The sequence below is a fragment of the Spermophilus citellus genome (genome assembly GCF_964194105.1).
Source record: "Spermophilus citellus genome assembly, chromosome: 6".
Lineage (NCBI taxonomy): Eukaryota > Metazoa > Chordata > Mammalia > Rodentia > Sciuridae > Spermophilus > Spermophilus citellus.
Genome location: NC_138187.1, coordinates 32035284 through 32061152, shown reverse-complemented (window position 1 = coordinate 32061152; position 25869 = coordinate 32035284). Strand labels below are relative to the sequence as shown.

General features: G+C 39.0%; 1 protein-coding gene across 1 annotated transcript in view; it reads left to right on the top strand.

Annotated features, from left to right (window-relative positions):
* LOC308650638 (cytochrome P450 3A9-like) overlaps window positions 1-25869 on the top strand; it is a gene marked incomplete at both ends in the record, with an annotated part of 162639 nt that overhangs the window by 116312 nt on the left and 20458 nt on the right. Inside the window, 4 exons of the mRNA XM_081296819.1 lie at window positions 19916-19986; window positions 21887-21980; window positions 23032-23084; window positions 24623-24722. Of these exons, the coding sequence (XP_081152945.1) occupies window positions 19916-19986; window positions 21887-21980; window positions 23032-23084; window positions 24623-24722 (318 nt within the window). Of the gene's footprint in view, window positions 19987-21886; window positions 21981-23031; window positions 23085-24622; window positions 24723-25869 lie in introns of the transcript that reaches the window.

The following is a 25869-nucleotide window of genomic DNA, read 5'->3' as shown; positions in this document are numbered from 1 at the left end:
GTTTTTGGTGGACACAACATCTTTGTTTGTATGTGGTGCTGAGGATCGAACCCGGGCCGCACACATGCCAGGTGAGCGCGCTACCACTTGAGCCACATCCCCAGCCCGGGTTCCAGTTTTTGATGAATGGTGATTACTCAATGGGTGATGAAGAGACCTGGGAAACTGGTCAGGGGACATTGTGTAATTGATATCTCTGTCACTTGTGAACTTCCACCACATCTCCAATGGTAGAGACACCACAAGTGAGTGTTTGGAAATCACACAAGCTCATTATTATCATTCTGACTCAGATCCTGAATAATTTTATTCTGAAAAAAAAACACGATTCATGGCAAGGAAATAAACCTTCATAGTTCTTAATACATAACAAAATTAAAGACACTTGAGCTGCACTTAGCATGTCTCTTCCTCTATCTTTTCTCATCATTGTCAGACTTTCAAAAAAAACTATAGGTTATGCATGACCTATACTTAGAGAACCCAAGTTCCCTCCCCATATTGGTAATTGGAAAAGAATTATGTACACATTCAGTCTGACCTCCATTTAGTGCTTATTCTGTGGGAAGTAAATAAACACCTCAATCAGTGTTATTGGTAAGTTCAATGGTTACAGATCACCACTTCCATTTCATCCCATTATTCTGGGTTTAAGTATATGGGCTGCTGAACAGTGGCCTATGTACGTGGACATCTCAATGCTAAATATCGGCCACCTGCTTTCTTTGTTTTGGAGCTTATCAAGCAGCATGAAATGTTGACGATCATAGTTTGTCATGTTTGAGTCAAAGATTTCTTTGGGAGACACTAGATAGACACTACAGCTCCTCATTTAAAGTGCAATAAGGAAATACATCTATTTATGCATGCATTGATTCAAGGCCAAGGGGAGGTGTTGTACCAGGTAGTCTCCTGGCACACAGTCTCTTTACCCAGGAATAGCCTTAGGTGAGCAGAAGACACATAAATGGGCTCAGATAGAGCCATACCTGTGGTATTCCTGTGTAATGTCTGAAAAAAATGACACTCTGCAGAGATGTGATTAAGATATGGCAGAGATCTTTACAGGCAAGGAAAAGTACAGGAAAGGAAAGCTGGGAGACAATCATCAGGCATGGTGGGATTTATAGCTCAGGAAATTCTTACACATGCCTGACTTCTCTCCTTGACTTTAATGGACTCTGTTTCATAGAGTAAAGCTACTATTCCTGGTTCACAGAGGTTGAAAGTGAGGCTCAGTGACTGCAAATGGCTTCACAACAGCTGTGGATCACAACAAAGTAGGATAGATAGAGCTAACGTGAATGGAGTTTGAAAAGTCTTCTGTTGCTTGTCATTTCTCAGTACTTGCCATTCCCTGACAGGGTCAACATCAGACATAGCCAGATCCATGACTGCAACAGCTAATCAGTTGGGATTCTGTTCCTATCCCATGGTTACATTCTCAGCAGCTCCCCTGTGGCATTTTCAGAAGTAAGAAAACCTCTCCCCCTTCTCTCTCTCTCTCTCTCTCTCTCTCTCTCTCTCTCTCTCTCTCTCTCTCTCTCTCTCCCCCTCCCTCCCTCCCTCCCTCCCTCAGCAGGGATAAATAGGGAGGAAAATCAGGGAGATACTGAAGGTATTGATGAGTAGGATCATCCTCTATGATCCCCACCAGAGGGGTTCACAGAATGCATTCAAACAAAGTCAGAGTGTCATCTCATAACCACTGGCAATTTAATCCCAATGCCTTCCTTATTCTTTTTGGAAATAAATTCCCTGTGGAAATTCATGTTTTCATTTTTCTCCAAAGCCTATATTTACAAATACTAAGTTGTTACCAAGTCCAATGTGACAGTTCCTTTGCCATTGTCATTTTAGGCCCAAAACAGGGTGCTTAGACTCCATAGCAAAAGCAATAGCTATCATTACTTGGGATGAAATGTAATCAGAACTATTTCCCAACTGATGCAAATGGTATTACTCTACAGAAGATAATAATAAGAGACATGTTCTTTGTGCCATTTGATTCTCCAGAAGCAATGACTTCAAACAGAATAAGTTTGCAAACTGACAATTTATTTGAACATATATGGGAAGCACCCAAACCACCCCTTGTCTCCCATCTTCTCTTTGCTATACTGAAGCATCTCCATGTACTTTTAGAGGTCTGCTCTAAGTGCTGAGATTGCAAAGATGACAAAGATTCAGATATTCTGGCCAAAAATAATGACAAATAAACAGATAACTACAGCAACCATCCAAGTATAATAAGTGTCTTTGTCAATATTGAATGTCTGAATTTCTGTCTCAGTGTTCTTCATATAATCAATGTGGAGTCTCATATAATATTCACAGGGCATTAGGCTCAGATTGCATCACTGGATTCATGTATTGTAAGGATCTTCATGAATCTAATATTATCCTTGACATTGTTAGCCCAAGTCTCTCCTCATATGGGAAACCTGTCCTGATTTCCACTGTTTAAGTGTGTGATTTCATTGCAGGGAGGCAGTGTTGTGCTGAAATGATTTGAGTGTTAGATTCAATTTCACAATTTCTAAACTTGACTGTGCAAATAAAGAAAGTAAATTTTTAAATGCAAACTAGATTTTTTTTCCTAACTCTGTTCTCACGAGCCTACACTTCTCAGTAGGGGCAAACTTGATTAGGTCTATTTGGGAAACCAGGTGGTATCTAGCTTTGATTGCTGAAGGAGGGGAGGAACCAACTCTTGTGGGTCTCATGGTTGGATGTTGTAGGGAAAGTGGCAGGTCCCATGACATTCCCTCCTGGCATTGGAGGAGGTGTGTTCCTTACCTCAGTGTCACTGTGAATTGGCTCAGCTGCATGCCTGCTGTGTTTGGGACATGCACCAGCACAGCATATAAAGGTCAGAATTATTGCTCTCATGGAGTTTAACATGAAACAGGAAAAAGATGCTAACCCTACAAGCACAAACAAATATTGAATTAGAAATAGAACTACTATATGATTCAGCATCCCACTTCTGGATATTTATCTAGATGAAATATAATGTGTCATAGAGGCATGTGTACTCCCATGTTTATTGCAATATTATTCATGATAACCAAGAATAAAAATCAACTTAAGCATCCATGAAATAGTGAATGCATAAAAGGAAAGGTGGAATGCATACAAGAGATAACACTATTCATCCTTACAAATGATGAATTTCTATCATTTGGTCAGCATGGATGTGACTGAATGGCATCATTTCTTTACAAAATATCCTGCCTCAAATTCTTCATTTTAGTAATAAAATACAGATTTATAGAGGAATTGGTAGTGAGGCATATGGTCATTACTGTAACTAAACTGAAAAAGTGGAAGCATTTTTAGAACTGCAAAATGCCCATAGGTTGGGAGAGTTGGGAAACAGCCAGATGAAAACATACATGGAATTTCAGGAAAAAAAGAAGAGGAAATAGTAACAGTGTTGAGGGGAAATCATTTCAGGAATCCAGATACCATAGAAACAAATCTGTCACTCACACACCTGACCATGGGAATATATCCATATTCTTCTAAGTCTAAACCTTTCAACTACTTGTTCTTAGTCAGAGAAAGTAAGAGGTGACTGAGACTGGCAGCCAGCTGGAAGATGTCACCATTCCAACAAAGTCAGCAAGGATGACATGTATCCAATAGCTTCTTACAACACCATCTCACTAGCAAAATTGTGGTTGAATATTAAACAAAAACCTCAGGTGACCACAAGGACCTCAGAAAGTATAGACAACAACCAGTTCAGGTAGGGTAAGAATGGGAATTTGTGTCACCCAGGAACATGCTGTTAGGGATTGCTTTAGAGCCTGTCACTAAAAGTCAAGATTTCATTTACACTTTGTCACAGAGGATATATATCATAGCGAGTCCTAAAAGACAGACCTTGACTGCCACCAATTATGACATGTATCTAATGTTTTTCTACCTTGTAGATATAATCCTGGTTGACTATTAACTAACAACCTCAACTTACACTTAAACCTTAGGAATTTCATATTGTAATCACCCTAATCAGGCCCATTGAGATTGTGAAATCACCAGACTGATTAACTGGTCACCTTACAAGATACCAGTTTGGGTCCAAATTCCACTTGTCATGAAGAACAGTTGTAACTCAAATCTTATTTGCCATGGAGAAGGCCCTGTAACCCTGCAGAATTATAAATGGTTCACACCCATTAAATTTCCTAGGGATTTAATCAATAAAACCTAATGGTGATGAATTATTTTAGCAACAACAGTCAGAAAGTTTCAGACACTTTACCAGAAAGAGAGAAGGGCTGCATCGCCTTCTGTGACTTCTATAATGAAATAGATAGTATTTATTTTGCTAAACATTAACATGAAACCATATGAAAATATCCAGAATTTTGGAAAAGTAAGTGAGGTGACTGAGACTGGCAGCTAGCTAGAAGATGTCACAATTCCAGCAAAGTCTGCAAGGATGACATGTATTCAATAGCTTCTTTCAACATTATCTCACTAGCAAAATTGAGGTTGAATATTAAACAACAACTTCAGGTAACCACAAGAACCTCAGAAAGTAAGTATATGAACAACATTTAAAAAGTAAATATATGAACAACACTAAAAAATTCTATAAAATAGTTTTTTTTGTTGGTATGTCTTTGCTCCTTTCTGTTATAGGTTATCAAAGCTAAATGGTAAAATGAAGATAAGACATGTTAAGTGAAATAATCCAGTCCCAAAACATTAAAGTTCAAAGGTTCTCTCTCCTAAGGGGAAGGTAATCCAAAATAAGGCAAGTGAGGTGGAGATTAAAAAAAATACAAAAAGAAAAAGAGAGAGGGAACAAAAGAAGGGAGAGGTAATTTCATCAAAATAGAGACAAAGATCAGTAGAGTAGATGGAGGTTGTTGAGGAGGAAGAAGAAGGGACAGGAAAATGGAGAAAGAATGGAATGAATCTCATTGAACATGGAAGGTGCATGCATGGGTGTGGCACAGTGGGTCGCAGCATCACATGTTTCCACAGGACATTAATAAAAAAAACTATAAATGGATTTCTTATGGGATGATTTGAAAATTAAGTCAGTCTGACCCAATTTTGCTCAGACAATTCACCCTGAGCAGAATTGGCCCCCATTTCTGCGTGAGCCCATTCACACAGAAGCTGAAATTGCCACCCTTACCAACTTGCTCCCTAACAACAATGTCCTTAACTGTAGAACTAATGCAAGCTTGCTTCTTGACTATGCACAAAAAGGTGCCAATTCTGAGAACCTGGTGTTTTCCACTTTATAAAATGAATGTACTTATGATTGTACTTGCCTCTCCTGCCTCCCTACTTTGTGCTTTTTTTGTATGTTTTTAACCTGCCCCCCACCAGCATTCAATATCTTGGACTGCAGAACTGGCGGCTTTGTGCTCCCTTGGCCCTTGCCAGAATACATCCTTTGTCTTTAGTTCAAAAAGACAGAGATTTATTTGGGATTTAGAATAGTGCCTTAACATTTGGAGGCCCCAGAGAGATATTGGCTGTAGTTCTAGGCCACCTGAGACCCCAATGCCACAAATACAGAGAGAAGATCTTGGAACAACATATATCAAGTTCTGAAAAAAATGGGTGCCAATCAAGAATCTTGTACCCAGCAAAATTAAACTTTAGATTTGAAGATGAAATAAAAACCTTCCATGATAAACAAAAGTTAAAAGAATTTATAGCTAGAAAATTGGCTCTGCAAAACATCCTTGGCAAAATGTTCCATGAAGAGGAAATGAAAAACAACAATGAAAATCAGCAGAGGGAGATAGTACCCTAAAGGAAAAACTAATCAAAGAAGAAAATCAAATCAAGTTAAATAACCAAAATAAACAAACATGGCTGGGAATACCATGTCTCAATAATAACCCTGAATTTTAATGGCTTGAACTCACCAATCAAAAGACATAGGCTAGCACACTGTATTAAAAAAGAACAATATGCTGCCTACAGGAAACTGATCTGATAGGAAAAGACATACACAGACTGAAGGTGAAAGGTTGGGGAAAATCATACCACTCACATGGGCTGCAGAACCAAGCAGGGGTGTTAATTCTCATGTTAAATAAAGTAGACTTCAAGCCAAAGTTAATCAAAAGGGAAAAAGATGGACATTACCTTCTGCTGAAGGGAACCATACACCAACAAGACATAACAATCATAAATATATATGCCCCCAAACAATGGTACAGCTATGTTCATCAAACAAACTCTTCTCAAGTTCAAATTGAACACAACACAATAATTTTCGGTGACTTTATCACACCTCTCTCAGCACTGGATATATCTTCCAAACAAAAATTGAATAAGGAAACTCTAGAAGTCAATAATACAATCAAAAACTTAGACTTAACTGACATATATAGAATATTTCAACCTGCATCAAACAGATACACTTTCTTCTCAGCAACACATGGATCCTTCTCCAAAATAGACCATATAATATACCACAAAGCAACTCTTAGCAAATACAAAAAAGTAGAGATACAATCATGCATCTTATCATATCATAATGAAATGAAATTGGAAATCAACAACAAAATAAAAAATAAATATTTTTCCATCACCTTGGGACTAAACAATACACTATTGAATGAACAATGGGTTGGAGAAGACATCAAGGAGGAGATAAAAAATTCTTAGAGGTAAATGAGAACATAGACAAAACATATTAAAATCCAGGACACAATGAAAGCAGTACTAAGAGGAAGGTTCATTGCATAGAATTCATTCCTTAAAAGGAAAAAAAAGCAAACAAATAAATGACCTCACATTACATCTCAATTCCCTAGAAAAACAGGAACAAATCAGCAGCAAAAGCAGTAGAAGGCAAGAAATAATTAAAATTAGAGCTGAAATCAATGAAATTAAAATGAAAGAAACAATTGAAAAAATTGACAAAACAAAAATTTGGTTCTTTGAAAAAATAAATAAAATTGACAGGCCCATAGCTATGCTAATGAAGAGAAGTAGAGAGAAAACTCAAATTACCAGCATTCATGATGAAAAAGGTAATATCACAACAGACACTACAGAAATACAGAGGATAATTAGAAATTATTTTGAAAACTTATACTCCAATAAAATAGAAGACATTGAAGGCATTGATGAATTTCTTTTTTTTAAAATTGTTTTTAGTTGTCAATTGATCTTTTTATTTATTTGTATGTGGTGCTGAGAATCAAACCCTGTACTTCAGGCATGGTAGGCAAGCATCTACCACTGAGCTACAACCCCAGCCCCGATAAGATAAATTTCTTAAGTCATACGATTTGCCCAATTGAATCAGGAAGATATACACAATTTAAACAGACCAATATCAAGTGATGAAATAAAAGACACCATCAGAAGCTTACCAACCAAGAAAAGCCCAGGACCAGATGGATGCACAGCTGAGTTCTACAAGACCTTTAAAGAAGAACTAATACCAATACTCTTCAAGTTATTTCAGGAAATAGAAAAAAAGTTAAATTTTTTTAGACAAAAATTTCACCTATTGTATCAGTCATCTACCTGTGTTCAGTTCTTAGCACCACATAAAAATAAACACATAAAATAGAGGCATTCTGTACATCTACCACTCAAAAAACAAAAAAAACAAAAGTAAACAAACAAAAAACACCAAACCTTTTGTTCTCCCTGATGGGCAGATGTCGGGGGCCATTCTGACGCGTGATTGGGTGACTCCCGTTAAGGGCCTGAGGCGCTTTGGCTGTGTCGAAGCTTTCCCGACCCTTTCCTGATGAGAGAGCCCATCCGTGTGGGGGTGTGTGTGACCACTGACCCCGGGGACCCAATCACTGACCCTGACCTTGGAGTGCAGCCCCCCCTCAACCTTCATTGGATGGAATTCTCTCCTAAATCTCTTGTCCCCCAAATAAAAGGCTACTCCCAGGCGTGTTCGCTCTCTCTCTCTCCTGCTAGCCCAGAGTAATCCTCGCTGCCCTGCTGGGCGGCTAGAGGCGGGAACCAGGGAGGTGAGCCATCTCGAACCTAGCAATATAAATAAGGTAACTGGTTTGTGTGTTTTATTTCGATCTCTTCTAACTAACTTTATGCCTAGAACCTCATTAATGAAACCACTGTGCAGGCCACGTGGTAGAATTGGCGCCCAAGAGGGGGGCATTCTAGATTAGTTAGATTGAGTGGGAGCACGCGCTAAAAAGATAAGGAAAGAAATAAAGATAAAGGAAGATAAGGAATAAAAATAAAGATAAAGGAAGAGGTGACAATTGGGTCACAAAAGTACCTGGAGATATTGAAGGAAAGAGACGTTAAATTACTTAAAATGGGAAATTCTACTTCTACGGATAAGGAAATGTATCTGACTATTTTAGACACTATAATTAATCAGAAAGGAAAACAGATAAAGAAAACTCAGTTATTACAATTCTTAAAGATTGTTGGTGAATATTGTCCTTGGTTTTGTGACCAAGAATCTCCAAATTTACTTACTTGGGAGAAATTAGGAAGAAAGTTACAGAGAGTCTGTCTTTCTACTGAAATACCTGGAGGTATAGAAAATATACAGAAAACTTGGACAGCCCTAGAAGTTTGTCTTTTTGAATATATGGGCCAAAGTTCGTGGCCCCCTGAAGACCTTTTAAAAGGCATTCAAAGAGCTGTTAGGTCTATTCAAATGGAAAATCAGCCTGAAGCAAAGTTAATTCCCTTTCCCTTGAGCCATTTAAAAACAAAGGCAGGGGCCAAGCAGCCCCATGCGGAGGATTCAGATGGCGCGGATCAGCCCACATTCTCGCCGCCATCGTTCCCTCCTAGTGGGAGCCAGGGAATTCCAGGAACAGTCGCACAGTGTGACGTCACTAGCGGCGCCGACCAGGACAGTCCGCGATTTTTACCGGGACAGGGACAGAGATCACAGACAGTTTTCTTAGGACCTTCAAAGACAGTTGAATTAGATCCTGAAATGGGGCCAGAACAAATCCCTACTGGGATTTTCGGGCCGCTTCCTGAAAATACTGTAGGTTTAATTTTGGGGCGTGATAGTTTAAAGGGAGCCATTGAGGTAATACCTGGTGTGATAAATTCAGAATTTAAAGGGCAATTATATGTTACTGTAAAATCCAATTATGCCCTAAGGCTCACCCCAAAGGATATTTTTGCTCAATTAATATTATTGCCTTGTGTCTCAGAAAAGCACCTGCCGGTAGATTCAGTTTCTAAACCGCCGGACAGAGTATATTGGTCCCAGTTAGTACAACAAGAACGCCCTTTATTAAAACTTAAAATTAATAATAAAAATTTCCTAGGTATAATAGACACAAAGGCTGATATCTCAGTATGGTCCAGTAGGTTTTGGCCTAGGAACTGGCCTTTGCATGTAGCACCAGCTAACCTAGAGGGAATAGGACAGGTTTCACAGCCTGCTCAAAGTGCCAACTATCTCCGTTGGGAAGATTCTGATGGGAACAGTGGAATATTTAAGCCTTATGTGTTAGAGTCTTTACCAGCTAACCTATGGGGAAGAAATAGTTTAGCCAAAATGGGATTGTTATTAGTTACTCCAAATTCTATAAGGTCAGTTGAGGAAGTTAATCAGAGGTATTTTCCTGGAGATGATAAGGAGACCTTTCAGGAAGAATATCTGTTTAAAAGCCAGTCTCCACAACAAAGATTAGTAAATACTCCAGACCAAAATTTTTACTAGGGGCCCTGAGTACTTCCCCGATCCCTAAGACAGCTGAAAAAATCACGTGGCTCACAGAGGAGCCTATATGGATTTCTCAGTGGCCCATCTCAGGGGAAAAGCTTAAAATAATTCATAGATTAGTTGAGAAACAACTTCAGGCTGGTCATATTGAACCAACGCTTAGTCCTTGGAACACACCTATTTTTGTTATTAAGAAAAAGTCAGGAAATTGGAGATTACTACAGGATTTAAGGGCAATAAATCATGCAATTCAGCCTATGGTATCATTACAGCCAGGACTTCCCTCCCCCACAGCCATTCCTTTAGATTATAGCTTGATGGTAATAGATTTAAAAGACTGTTTTTTCTCTATAAGGTTACATCCTGAAGATTGTGAAAGATTTGCTTTCACTGTCCCAGCAATTAATTTTAAGGAACCTGTTAAAAGATATTGCTGGAAGGTACTTCCCCAGGGAATGCATAATAGTCCTACACTGTGCCAAAAATATGTTGACCAGGCAATAGATCCCATTAGAAATAGCTTTCCTGATGCCTATATTATTCATTTTATGGATGATATATTATTGGCTCATACTAATCCAGAAGTACTTTCAGAAATTTTTACCCAGTTAGAGACTTCACTTACAGCAATGGGTTTATGTATAGCTCCTCAAAAAATTCAAAAGTTATCTCCTTGTCAATATCTAGGTCAGATAATTCAAGGACGTACAATCCGTCCTGAAAATCTTCAGATAAGAGTTAAAGAGTTACGTACCCTTAATGATTTTCAAAAACTATTAGGAGATATTAACTGGCTAAGACCATCTTTAAAACTAACTACTTCTGAGTTAAGTCCTTTATTTCAGATATTACAAGGAAATCCTTCTCCAACCTCTCCATGTCAACTAACTTTAGAGGCCAAGACCACCTTAAGAAAGGTTGAACTTGCAATTAAAAATGCACAGCTTACTAGAATAGATCCTAAAGAAATAGTGTATTTATTAATATTTCCAACTGAACATACCCCAACAGGAGCCATATGGCAAAGATTAGGAGTTATTGAATGGATTTATTTATCCCACTCCCCTCAAAAAACATTAATTCCTTTTCATGATTCTATAGCTCAATTAGTAATTAAAGGTAGAACTAGGATTTTACAATTAATTGGATCTGAGCCTGATATCATAATTATTCCATTTTCTGTTCAACAAACGAATTGGCTTTTTCAAACTTCTAGCTCCTGGAAGATAGCTTTTGCAGATTTCCCTGGCCAGATAGATAGCCATTATCCTCGTGATAAGATTGTAAAATTTGCATCATTAACATCACTTATTTTTCCAAAGATTGTACATTCTCATCCAATAGAGGAAGCTTTATTGGTGTTCACGGATGGTTCCAACACTGGTAAGGCAGGTTTCTTCAGCCGTGTTCACACAGAGGTAATACAAACTTCTTATACTTCTGCCCAAAGGGCAGAGCTTCAAGCTCTGATTTGTGCCTTAGATTATTTTTCAAATGAACCTATTAATATCTATTCTGACAGCTTATATGCAGTCGGAGTTACCAAAAATATTGAAACCTCAGTTATTGGGTATACTTCATCACAGGAGTTATTTGAATTATTTCATAATTTACAAAAGACAGTGCTAATGCAAAAGTACCCATGTTTCATAGGACACATCCGTGCCCATACTAACCTTCCTGGACCTCTAGTTGCAGGTAATGACAAAATTGATAAGTTAGTAGCCTTTTGTCAACAGATGTCTTCGTATGACTGTGCACTAGCTTCCCATTCCTTGCATCATCAAAATGCTTCTAGCTTACGTAAAAAATTTAATATTACCAGAGAACAAGCTCGTCAGATTGTAAGCCAATGCCCTAAGTGTGTTATTCACACTCCATCTCTGCCATCAGGGGTAAATCCCCATGGATTAAAACCAAATCAAATATGGCAAATGGATGTAACTCATATTCCTCAATTTGGTAAACAATGTTATGTACATGTCATAGTGGACACTTATTCTAGATTTATTTTTACTACAACACGTACTAAGTAAAATACTCAACATGTAATTTCTCATTGGTTAACAGCTTTTTCCGTTTTAGGGTGTCCTATGCAGATTAAAACAGATAATGCTCCAGCTTATGTAAGCTCTTCTTTTCAACAATTTTGCCAAGAGTTTAAAATTAATCATAAAACAGGAATTCCTTATAACCCCCAAGGTCAAGCCATTGTGGAATGAGCTCATTTATCTATTAAACTTCAATTACAAAAATTAAAAAGGGGGAATAGGATTGTGACTCCCCAAAATAGCCTTAATCATGCCTTATTTGTTTTAAATTTTTTAAACTGTGATGCAGAAGGTCACACTGCTGCTGAGAGGCAAATGTGTCCCTCAGTAACAGGCCCCTTAGGCAGAGTTCTGTGGAAAGATTTACAGACTGGTCAGTGGAAGGGTCTGGACCCGGTAATAACATGGGGCCAAGGTCATGCCTGTATCTTTCCAGAAGGTGCTTTCTGTCCTATTTGGGTGCCTGAACGTGCTATCAGACATAGAGGAGATAGAACCCAGACTTAAGAGACTGAGGATCGACCCGGAGGAGCCACAACCCAGAAGGAGGAGATATCGGAAAAAGATGAAGAAAAACCAGATTGAACCAGCCGAAAAGCTGATTTCGTGGAAAGATGTGAAGAAGCTAACAACCCAGGCTTCCCAAATACTTCGACGCCTGGGAAAGAACAGGACCCCAGTCTTGATGGTAGCGACAGTAATTGCCCTACTGGGCTGTCAGGTAAAAGGGAATCAAGTAGACACTTATTGGACATATTTCCCAGATCCACCCCTGGTACACCCAGCTGTGTGGACTGGAGAATCTATTTCAGTATTTACTAATGACTCATTCATGATGGGAGGATTTACAGATACTCATATTACTCCCAATCATGTGACTAGATTTAATTATTCTGGCTACAGTGCCCAATTACCTTTGTGTTGGTCACATGATAAACATGCTGGCTGTCTGAAAGTATCATTTGAAGAAAAGACAGCGATTGGTAAACCTAGACTGACAAATAATTCTATTTATGGGGACTTAAAACCTAATACTGGATCAGTAATTAAGATGGGACTTTCCCATAACAAGCCATTCATTTCTGGAAAACCTCCACTGGTACCCCACTGTCCAAATAGTTCTACAATTGAAATTGGCACCTTTCCTAAATGGATGGATTGTGTAAATACCTTTCCTGTACAACATAAGGTGTCTAAAGCTAGTGGGTATATTTTAGACTGGTCTCCAAAAATTGATAAGAGACAATTACGAAAAAATTCTGCTATGACACCTGCAGGACTTGTTAGTAATATTTTGACTTATAGTGAAGGAGGTATTCAAAAAGATATTTGGCGTTTAATTGCTGCCTCAGAATATTTACATTTTACAGATAAACCTTTACCAAAATTTGTCGGCAAGAACTGTAAAGAGGGATCTTGCTATGGCTTAAGAGCCTGTGTCCAATCTCCTTATGTTTTAATTATTGGAAATGTAAAAATTAGATGGATAGATGACAGATATATTGTTACTTGTAATAAGTGCAACCTAACTAATTGTATTTCTAGGTATAATGGAGGAGAAGGAGTGCTGATACTTCATCAGCCCTCTTTTGTTTTATTACCTGCTAATATTTCAGAGCCATGGTATGCTGATGCTGGTTTACAAGTCTTGCAACAAATTCATGCCCAGCTAACAAGACCTAAACGTGCTATTGGAGTCATAATTGTTGGTGTCTTAGCACTGGTCTCATTTATTGCCTCAACTGTCTCTGCATCTCTGACATTGTCTCAGAATATTCAGCATGCAAAATTTCTTAATAATTTAGCTCAAAATACTTCCAAGGCTCTGCGTAATCAAGTAAATATTGATGAAAGGATTGAGACTAAATTAAATGCCTTAGAGGCGACTGTTATAAACATAGGTAATGAACTTTCAGCCTTAAAATTTAAGGAAAGGCTTAAATGCCATGCTAATTATAAGTATGTATGTGTTACAGCTGCCAAGTACAATGCTTCTCTCTGGGATTGGGAGAAGGTTAAAAACCATTTATTAGGTATTTGGCAAAATAGTAATAATAGCTTGGATATTCTGGAACTTCATCACCATATCCAAGACATTCAAAATAATAGAGCTGATTTTTCAGATCCTTCTTCTTTGGCTAACCAAATATTGAAGGAGTTAAATGGATTCAACCCTGGAAATATTCTTAAACACTCCGCTTGGTACATTATTGGATTATTCTCTTTGCTGTTAATTCTCTTTTGTATTATAACCATAGGATGGCGATTCTTCCAATCAAGAATCCAGGAACTCCAGAGAGTGAACCGCCACCTCATTGTTAAGAAAAGAAAGGGGGGATATGTCGGGGGCCATTCTGACGCGTGATTGGGTGACTCCCGTTAAGGGCCTGAGGCGCTTTGGCTGTGTCGAAGCTTTCCCGACCCTTTCCTGATGAGAGAGCCCATCCGTGTGGGGGTGTGTGTGACCACTGACCCCGGGGACCCAATCACTGACCCTGACCTTGGAGTGCAGCCCCCCCTCAACCTTCATTGGATGGAATTCTCCCCTGAATCTCTTGTCCCCCAAATAAAAGGCTACTCCCAGGCGTGTTCGCTCTCTCTCTCTCCTGCTAGCCCAGAGTAATCCTCGCTGCCCTGCTGGGTGGCTAGAGGCGGGAACCAGGGAGGTGAGCCATCTCGGACCTAGCAATATAAATAAGGTAACTGGTTTGTGTGTTTTATTTCAATCTCTTCTAACTAACTTTATGCCTAGAACCTCATTAATGAAACCACTGCGCAGGCCGCGTGGTAGAGGCAGAAACACAGCCTCTGGGACAGGAGTCCCCTTTTCTTCCCCTTCCCCAGTAGAACAATAAAACTTTCTTATTTTCTCAAAACCATTTCTTTTATTGAATTGACATCAGGGACAAGACTGAGCTTTCAGTAACACTATTGTTGCTTGAGGTACATTCTGTGTGCGTGTTGGGCACAGTGATGCACATCTGTAATCCCAGGGGCTCTGGAGGATAAGGCAGGAGGATCATGTGTTTGAAGGTTTGAAGGCATATTCTTAGCAAGGCTGTAAGCAACATAGTGAGAGCTTGCCTCAAAATAAAAAAAAATAAAATGTGCTGGGGATGTGGCTGGATGTTTAAGCAACCTTAGGCTCAATCACTGCTACTAAGAAAAAATGGTGTGTGTGTGTTTGTGTGTGTGTGTGTGTGTGTGTGTGTGTGTGTGTGTGTGTGTGTGTGTGTTAATGCATTTGTGTTTCTGGGCAAATATGTGTTTGTGTGCATGTGTATGATGCCCTTTACTCTGTACCCCTAGTTGAGAAACCACTTTAGAATTTTAAAGCTAGGACATCCTTGGCAGATGTCTTCTTCAAGGCCCAGTCAGTCTATCCTGCTGTCTTTGTGCTTCATCCTGCCCTCAGGAGTTCTTGGTTGCTGGCTGGACTTGAGGGTCTGGGGGACTCTCAGTTATATGCAAGATAAAGAGAATAATGTGGAGGTGGCATGTTTTTGAAAATACAAGAGAATCATAGAGGTAGAGAGAGGCAGGTGATCCTTGGGGTCCTGTGATTTGAAGGGCATTTACTGAGCCCCTTCTACAGTCAGATGAAGAATTAGAGCAAAGCATACCCAAGTTCTCACACAACCAACCCCGCAAGTCCTGTGGATTCTGCTTTCATAACTTACAAAGTAGGAGGGAGTTAAGGGATAAAGGAAATATCATGATATGGTTTGGCACTGGAATGATCCCAAAGGCTCAAGGATTAACAGCTTGGTTCCCAATGCATCCATGTGCAGAGGTGGAGATTTTGGGAAGGTGGTATGATCATGAGCTTCCCTAATCTCATGTGTGAATGATCCATAGATGGATTCACAATTGTATGGCATTATCAGAAGGTGGTAGAGAGGACAGGGCCTAGGGCCTAGTTGGAGTTAGGTCACCAGGTGCAGATCCTGGAAGAGCTAATCAAATCCCTGGCCCCTAACTTGCCCTCCTTATGCTTCCCAGTCACCACAAGGGGAGCAACTTTGCTCCATTGTGCACTTCTGCCATGGCAATTTGCCTCACCACAGCCCAGAATCAATGGATCCAAGTGATTATGGACTGAAATCTCTTAAACTGTGAGTCCAAATATATCTTTTCTTCTTTATTTAATATTTCTCAGTTATTTTTTCTCTTATGGTTTTTAAATTTTTTTTGTGCATTAAAATTAGATAGATGAGTGATTTTTCTTGTGTTATATTCATATATGCACATAGCATACACTGTCTATTTCATTCTCATATCCCTCCCTTTGCTCCCCCCTTTTCCCTCCACCAATTCCATTTCTCTACTGGTCCCTCTTCTGTTTACCTGAGTTCCCTTTCTTTCCTTTTTTTCTCTCTAGTTTCCACATATTATAAAAAACATATAACCCTTGACTTTCTGAATCTGGCTTATCTTACTTAGTATGATGTTCTCTGTTATTGTTTGGGTGTGTAGTGTTCCCCAAAGGTTGAGGTGTGAGACAATGCAAAAAGTTGAGGAGAAATGATTGGGTTATACGGCATAGTCTTAACCTAATCAGTGAATTAGTCCCTGATTGGATTAATTGAGTGGGGACTGTAGACAGGTGGAGTGGGGCTGGAGGAAGTGATTCATTGGGGGTATGGCTTTGGGGTATATATTTGTATCTGGCAAGTGAATACTGGTCTCTCTCTCTCTCTCTCTCTCTCTCTCTCTCTCTCTCTCTCTCTCTCTCTCTCTGCTTTCTGATCATCATGAGAGCTGGTTCCCTCTGCCGCAAATTTCCACCATGATGTTCTGCCTCACCTTGAGCCCCAAGGAATGGAGCTGGCCTTCTATGAACTAAGACATCTGAAACCATGAGCCCTTAGATATACTTTTCCTCCCCATACAATTCTACTAGCTGGGACCTTTAGTCACAGAAGAAAAAACTGAATAAATCATTCTCCATTTCTATTAATTTTCTTGCAAATGGCATAACTCTATTTGTGTTTATGGCTGAGTAAAACTCCACTGATTACATATACCATATTTTATTTATCCAGTTGATGGACACCTAGGTTGGTTCTATAACTTAGTAATTGTGAAGTATGCTACCGTAAATGTGGATATGCATATGTTGCTATAGTATGCTGATTAATTCTGATGGATAAATATGAGGGATGATATAGCTGGGTCATATATTGGTTTAATTTCTCATCTCTTGTCACATCAACCAAAACCTGACAATACTGGTCACCTATGTCAAACACTGCTGGGGAGTTCAACAAAGGGCACTGGAGAGTTCAACAAAGGGCAGTCATGAGGGCAGTCTTCTGGCACATAATGTTTTCCTGCACATGCACAGCAAAAATTTAGCATGTAAATATCTTTGTGCTTGATGATATTACCTTCTATGGAATTCAGTTCATGAGGAACATGCCTCTCTCACTCTCCCTCTCTCTTTCTTGTGTGTGTGTGTGTGTGTGATGACTTTTCCCTGTGTTGCCTGGCCTTCCTTGAATTCCTGGGCTCAAGGAATCCTCCTGCCTCATCCTTTTGAAAAGCTGGGACTACAGATGTTTGCCACCCTGCCTGGCTAGAGCATGGCTTCTTTGATTGCCCTTTGCAGAACAAGAACCTTTGCATAGATTGGGCCCCAGCACTGGATGCGTTTTTCAACTCAAGGAATGAGTAACCCATCCTTGTTGGTACAAATCCCAACCAGTCCAACCAGGATCAGAGCTATGAAAGACAGGGGGAAAATCATAATATCCCTGGATATTTCATCATAAGAGCCAAATACATTATTTGAAGGAAGATGAAATTATATTAGTTTCATAGAGGTTTTATATACAGAAAATATAAAAAAAGATTTTGGGTTATGGTAAGATTATTACTGACAGCCTAACCCTGGGAGCTACCTTGATCCTAGCTGACTGGATTTAGATGCTTGCCCACATAATAAATAGACAAAAGATGGTAAAATGAGTATTGAACTTGATGCAGTTCCATCAACTCAGGAGAAAGCAGTTAGATTGCTTCTCCTTACCTATCCCACAGACACAATTATAATTTACAGAATCAAAAGCCATGCGATAGACATGTGTATATTTGGTTGATCTGAAGAGGAAGCAATCTGGGAAAAAAAGGCAAGAAATTCACAGATGCAGATTTAGTTAGTCTGTGTTGTCCCAGAAGGAAGGAAATCCCCATTTCCATTTTCTTTGGTGCCTGTCAGGGTGGGAGGTGGAAGCCCCATGGTCCTCCAGCTTCTACTCTCAGCATGATGAAGTCATTCCCAATTTCAGGGGGTGCCTCCAAATTCAGTCTGTTTCAAGGCTGTTAATTGTCAATAGTTATCAAATGACACTGTAATCTCTCCTTGTTTGAATGCATGCCATAGATGTAGGAAGGGTTGGTGAAGGGTGAGTATCAGTTGGCACAGAGGAAGAAGAAAGAGAGAAGGAAGCACACAAGAGTTGAATGTCTTATTATTCTGTTATGTTTGAGAACTTGGAGACTTTGTTACCTAATCCTCCATTTCTCAGGCTAATCAGACAAAGAATTTGAATCAGAGTTGAGATAATGAGCTGATATAATTTTCAAACACTCAGACCTGGCATCACTCACATCAGGAATCTGTTGAGAGTCTCACAAGTGACAATTGTTCTTACAAGACTCCTCGTAAACCAGCTCCCAAGGTCTGCTCTCCACCCACAACCACCCATTTACCAAAAAGCAGGAAGCCACCTGCTCAGACATCTCTTGCTCTAATGAAAAATCTAGGACCATCTTTTTGGAGTTCTGGTGCTGGATGTGCTCTCTGTGGTGATATATGCCATGATATGGGTGGGTAGAGATTTGTGGTTCACCTGGCCATGCAGGATGCTGTTCTCTTCTTCCTTTCACACCTGTTGATCATTGACATGCATTGTTTTCAGAGACAGAGGCTATTTTTTTCTCTAAAATCTACTTGCTGGCTACTGCAGGGATCTCTTACTGGCTGCACAGAAAGTAGCCTAATGTGCTGGGAAGGTAAATGTGGCCCAAACAAGACAAATCATCTTTCTGTATTAATAAACAAGGAAGATGAAGTGGTCAGCAAAGACACACAGGGAAAGAACTTGCAGAGACTCAGCAGTCTTACCTGACTCAATGACAAAACCTCCCAGATACCAGCTCTTTGTAAAGAGCTCTGCTAGGGACTAGGGGCATAATAGTGGATAGTACAGAGATCCTGCTCCAGAGAAGTTCACATTCTTGAAAGTTAAACAAAGGTGGAATCCAACAATGTTGTAGGTAAGTTAAGAGAACAACAACAGAGAAATGTGTTCCAGGGATACTAGAAGTTGTCCAGGGGAGGAAGTGGCTCCGTGTGAAGAGGTGGTGTTGAAAGCCTTTACCAGATGAAGTTTTGACTGAGCTGGGTTTTGAAGGATGGTTAAGAGTCTTATGGGCTGGGGCTGTGACTCAGTGGTAGAGGGCTTGCCTAGCATGTGTGAGGCCCTGGGTTTGATTCTCAGCACTGCATATAAATAAATAAATAAATAAATAAAATGTTCATCAACAACTAAAAAATATTTTTAAAAAATCTTCTATGGGGCATGAGGGCATTGTAAGCAGAGGAAAGTGCATGAGTAGTTATTTAGATATAACCTTTTGGGTAGAATTCAAGGATTTTGTAATGAGAACATCCACATAGAAAAAAGCAGAATAGAGGACATTTAATTCTAATGTTTCACTTCAGTTTCTGATAAGAATCAATAACCTTTGGGCATAATGATAACACTGATCGAAGTTTTTTAAAAAAAATATTTATTTTTTAATTGTAGGTGGGCATAATATCTTTATTTCATTTTTATGTGGTGCTGAAATTTGAACCCAGTGCCTCATGAGCACTCTACCACTGAGCCACAACCCCAGCCCCATTGAAGTTTTTATAGATAAGTTTTTATAAAATCTGAACTCAAAAATCAAAATAGGCATGTCCCCATGTCTCACTGCCAACTGCCAAGGTGGAGAGGGCACCTGGCTTCTTCAATAGTGGGTGGAGCACCAATAGTTTTTTCTATTAGTTGAACACTCAGCCCTACCTCCTTTTCCAGGATATAAATATGGCAGTCTGACTTCATTGAATCACACCTGCTCACAGAAGGCAAGCTTGGCATTTCTAGATCACATATCTGGAAGGAAAGTAGTGATGGACCTGATCCCAAACTTTTCCATGGAAACCTGGGTTCTCATGGGAATCAGCCTGGTGCTCCTCTATCTGTGAGTAACTGTCCCAGTTTCTCTTCTCTTGAAACCACCTATTTCTGTGACTAGGAGATTTAGTGATATGATTTGATTTGGAGGATGAACTTCGGAGTGAGTCTAAGTTTGAACCCAGACTAATCAACCAGAAGAATTCAGTAGATGAAGATTACAAACAACTGCACACCTTCTGAAAAGTGATGCACACTTTGCAAACTTTCAGAATTCTGGGGGTATAAAGGGGTCTTCACAAGTTTCTGTGTCATTGTTTATCTTTTGTGTTCTATGTGCACTACAAGAGATGTGTAGGAGCTTCTCTCCTGAGGAACAGGTGGTTCCTGCTTCTTTTCCCCACGTCCCAGCAGCATTTGTAAAATACACCAAATGCATCCCAGGTGCTACCACAGGCTCAGATTCAGTTCTTTCCTCTGTTCTCTTCCCTTTCCCTGGAACAGCCCTCCCTCCAAAAAATCAAATCCTCAACTCTGCAATATGAAAGTACTTCTGAATGATAAAACTATTGAGCAAAGACCTAGGAGAAATTTGGAACTTTTATGCCTTAAGTTAGCATCAGTGTAGAGATTTGTTTCTCCCTTGATTTGAAATCTAATGACAGCCTCAAGAGACAGAAGTTTCCAAGCCCATTTTGTATTTTAAATATTTGATTATGAAATTCCAGTACAGGAGCATGAATAAAACCATCTAGTAGAAGAATTCCTTTGAATAGTGGGAATCCTGGTTTGGGGTTGTGGCTCACTGATAGAGAGCTCATCTGGCATATGTGAGGCACTGGGTTCAATCCTCAGCACCACAAAAAAATAAATAAATTAAATAAATGTATTGTGTCTGCCTACAACTATAAAAATATTTTTTAAAATAGTGGGATTCCTGGTTTCATGGAGCAGGGGAAGAGAGCAGTTATTTCTGACTGAGGTAGAAGACATTGCCCCAAGGAGACCTTTGACTTCTATCTTAAATCCACTTTTACAAGACTAGGTATTCATAATGATGTGAAAATAGAAAATATAAACCTGGTTCTAACAATTAAAGTAAAGAGTAGTATTCAGGCTTTTGTTGCATCTATTTTCCCTCCAGTGGCATTTTAAAATTAATGAAAATGTTTTAATTTTATTCTGCTCAATAGTACAATTTCTTTGAGGTAAGTTCCTCACATTCCTTCTGAAGGTCAAAATAGGACCCTTGGATTCTGTATTTGTGAAAACCAACCTGTTTAAAAATGACCTCATCTTTTTTGAAAAATTGAAGGAATATTAATCTAATACATACATCCATGATGTAGATTGCATGTGTCTTTAAATATACCTGCCCAGCTGGTTATTCTTACTCAACAGTTTCCCCATATGCCAGTGTTCTTAATCTCTTACAGCAGATGAGTAAGGAAAATGTGGACCAGGGATGCAATAAAAGTCATCCAGATGGGAGTTATGAAAAAGTGGGAGAATACTCCTGTCTGCTCAGTTAAGAAGTCCCAGAGTGGGGATGGCCCCCACTGGAGGCCACTAGAGGGCCAACATGATGGCATCAAGTCAACTTCCTAAACTGACACCAGTGAGTGAAGTGACCTGGAAGAAATCTAATCTGAATGACTCAGGAGTTTTCAAACTCATGTTTGGGGACTTATATCAAATATTAACTGTAGCATTCTGAGCCTAATGGTGGAACTTAACAATAATCAGCTGCTTTGAGCTAATTATTATGACTTTTGTGGTCTCTCAGGGAATGTGAGAGAGGAGATGATGAGCAGATGTAATTAGGGCCATTGGAGTTTTTGTTGTTATTTAGGGCCTACATGTTACCTGCCTGGCTTCACTGTTCCCATTCTTGAATCAGTGACTCCTGAGCCACTATGTACACACAGTCACAATCCCTTGACCTGGATTTCTCTTCCACTTTATAGATATGGTACGTATTCACATGGATATTTTAAGAAGCTGGGAATTCCAGGGCCAACACCTCTGCCTTTTTTCGGAACTCTTCTTAATTATCGCCGGGTGAGTGTCATTTGAGCTCCCTGTTTTGCCTCTTTTGGTTGCAAACACCTGCTTAGTTACATCAGTAGAAATTTAGCTCCATGAGAGAAGTTTTGAGATTTCAAGCTTCAGAAACTGTGTGAGGGCCCATCCAAAGCACAGACAGGTTTACCCTGGGGCTCTCTTTACAACTCCTCCTGGCCTCAGGTTCACTTCTGTTAATGAGCTCAGGACTCTGGCACATCAACAGTGTAAGCTGTGGACTTTCTGTTCAGACTATGAGCATCCTCACAGTGTTTTCTTTTTTTCCTCAGGGCAGATTCTAGGAAGATACACTCATACCTCTGGGATGCTTTATTTGCACAGTTAAAATATTACAAATGAAACTTAGCATGAGGAAGATCGATTGCTTAGTTTCTATGATGAAAACTCACAGCCAGTGTCTAACTATCTGTGTACTATGTGCAGAGAGGTAGCATTTCCCATTTTCCAAGTTAAGCCCCCAAACAGGAAGGCAAATCCACTTTTATTTGCTAACTATGTCACTTACTTACTCAACAACATGATTGTGACAACATAAATCTCCTAGATTAGAAGAGTTTGCTGGCATCTTTACTCCCTAATTCTACCAGAATTCTACCAGAAAACATGAGATAAATTAAAATCATACTTGATGAGGAGATAAAAGATCATGCATGGCCCTGAGATGCACTCATTTTCCCTCACCCTGGGATTCCTCATGTGCCTATGAAGGTGATAATTCAGAAGGTCCCAGTATTTTTGAGACAACACAAGCAGACAACAAAATAATGCAGAAGAGAAGCATGTTGTATTCATTGATAAGGGTAATTGGTAGATTATGTATAATACTTAGAGAAAATTCAAGTGACTTTACATGTTTCATTTCAAATATTGCATATTTTCTCTTTTCTCCTCAGAAGCCTCTGAATAAGAGCTTCTCTCTAACCACCTGTTAGGAACATCAAGCCTGATTTCATGGGATTTGGGTCATTTGATGCAATGTCAGTACATTTGCAACAATAATGTAATTTCATTTTGTTCTTCTTCCTAGGGTGTGTCTAATTTTGACACAGAATGCTATAAAAAGTATGGAAAAACATGGGGGTGAGTATTCTGGAAATTTCTCTTTGGTAGACTTGTTATTATGTGGTGCCCCAATGCATGAGAACTACCTCAGCCCAGAACTTTTGGGATGCAACCCTCTGTGCTGCAGAGTCCTTGGAGGATTGTCCTGCCAATGATCCTGCATGTCACCAGGAGTCTGGGTCTACAGTCTGACTTAGGTTGAGAATGTTGCATGTTTTGGCTTTTCTCCTGCTTTTGATGACCCAGAGTCTCCAGCCTTACTTTGTGTCCAATGTCTGGCTATTCCTATCTTCCCCATTTTTCTTTCTTTTTGACCCCTTTAGATGAATAAAGTGTATTATTTGAGAAATTTTTTTAAAAATCATGGGCTTATAAATCTATGGCATCATCTCTTTCCTCTATTGATTTCCTTTTAATTTAAAGACAAAATTCCCTTATTTAAATTTCAGATTTAATGTATGCTTTTGAACAAAAGGCTGGGAGGTACTGGGAAACAGATGGAAAACCATTTCTCCTCAGCTTTTTTTTTTTAAATTTCCTCTACTTTCTTTTTTTTATTTGTCATCATTATTGTTGCTCATGTGCCATTTTTAAGTTTTCAGCATTGACTTTTCAATGAAGCATTTCTTTCTCTCTTTCATCCATTTGACGTTAAGACCAGACATAGGATGTAGTTCCACTAGTGAGTTCCCTGGTGGATTGATGAGGTTTATATTGGAGGGTGGCCTCAGCTAACTATAGCAAATATTCCCTTTCAGAGCTGGTGGGGGTTTGGTGGGAGCCATAGATGAGGTGTAATCATTGTGCTCTACACTAAAAATAGTGGTAGAAGACTTTGACTTTTCATCTCCATCTTCTCTCATCAATCCCCAGAAAGCCACAGGGCTGGCCAGAGTGTTCTGCTCAGTTGACATGGCCCATAGATACCATGTGATCCAAGGACACAACATGCCCCACTGGATCTCCAAAGGCCCCATTTCAGCTACCACTTGCAAAACTTAGTAATTGTGAGATGTTAGTCAATTATCTGCCTTCAATTTTTCACAAACCTATATTTTTCCATGTAAAAAGTTGTGGAGACTATGGGCTGAGGCTGTAGCTCAGTGGCAGAGCGCTTGCATAGAACAATGAGGCACTGGGTTTGATCCTTAGCACCACATAAAAATAGACAAATAGAGGCTTCTGTCCACCTGTAATTAAAAAATAAGTAAATAAGTAAATAAATAAACAAATAAATAAGTTATGGAAAGTACCATAGGCAATACTATTGTATTCACCATCTAGATTTAACCAGTGTTCCAATGCTATTTCTAATTATGATCTCTTAGAAGGTGTATTTTGTCTCTAAGTTTCTCTTCCTACCTACTTTACCTACATTACCCTTTATGCTATTAAGACTCCAGTGGCTTCTATGGTCAGAATCCCCAAACAGAACTTCATGTTGCTATGTATTGTAGGAGTAGGCAGGTAGAATAGGTAACATCAGGATCAAAGTCTGGATTCCTGCTGCAGAATCTGGCCTGTTAGATTTAATCAGCTTTGCTTTCCCAACACAGCCTGTTTAATGGTTCACAACCTGTTTTGGCTACTACAGAGCCCAGCATTATCAAAACAGTGCTCATCAAAGAATGTTATTCTGTCTTCACCAACCGGCGGGTAAGCACTCACTTTTCAACATTATAACATTTATTTATATTTTTAAGTTTTTATTTGTTCTTTTTAGTTATACATGACTCTAGAATGTATTTTGACATATTATACATACATGAAGTACAACTTCCATCCTTGTGTTTGTGCATAATGTGGAGTTTCACTAGTTGTGTATTCACATATGAACATAGGAAAGTTGTGTCTGATTAATTCTACAGTCTTTCCTATTCCCATCCCCTCACCTTTCCCTTTGTTCTCCTTTGTCTAATCCAAAGTAACATTATTTATATATTTAATTTATTAACTCAATTTTTATCCTGAGATATTTACAAATTCAGAGGGCATTCCTTGCCAAAAAAAATTACCAGAAATGATAATTTCTTACATGACTATAAATTTATTAAGTTCTTGTTGCTATATTAACAGGAAATTAATACAATCTAGGCTTTTTATTTTCATTTTTCCATTTTGTGTGCCTATATGAATGAGTGTGCAGCTCTGTCCAAATGTATCTCATGCCTAAATTTGTGTAGATTTAGATTGTGTTTTTAATGTGTTTTCACCAATTTTCATTAACCTTAGAAGTGTGCCTGATTTCTTGTGTGTTGACCACATTGGACAAAGATTGCACCTATAAATAGGGAAAATCCTATCTGTATTTCTTTTATTTATTTGTTTTTCTTTTCCTCTGACATCAGCTGGGAGTTCCAGTGTGAGGTTGAATAATAGCCATGAGAGTGAACATTTCTTTTGAAGGATATAGACTTTAATCTTCCAAAGTTTACCCCAATTTTAGATGAGGCTGTGTGTGTGTGGATTCCCATACAATCTCTATCTTCACTTTTTGAAAACTTTGAGGGCTAGGGATATATCCCAGTTGGTAGAGTGCTTGCCTTGTAGGCACAAGACCTGGGGTTAAAACAAAAATTTAAAAACTTTGATTAATATATGATAATTGTGCATGATAATTGGATTTGCTGTGATCTTCAATACATGCATATATTGCACATTACTCAAATCCAGCCTCTATTTACTTGCCTTCTACATACCCCTTCCCAACATGTATAAATCACTAATCTACACTCAGATGAACGTTTTTACTTGTCTTTCTGTATATGACTGAGCAGACGTTGTTGAATTATTTCCTGATGCT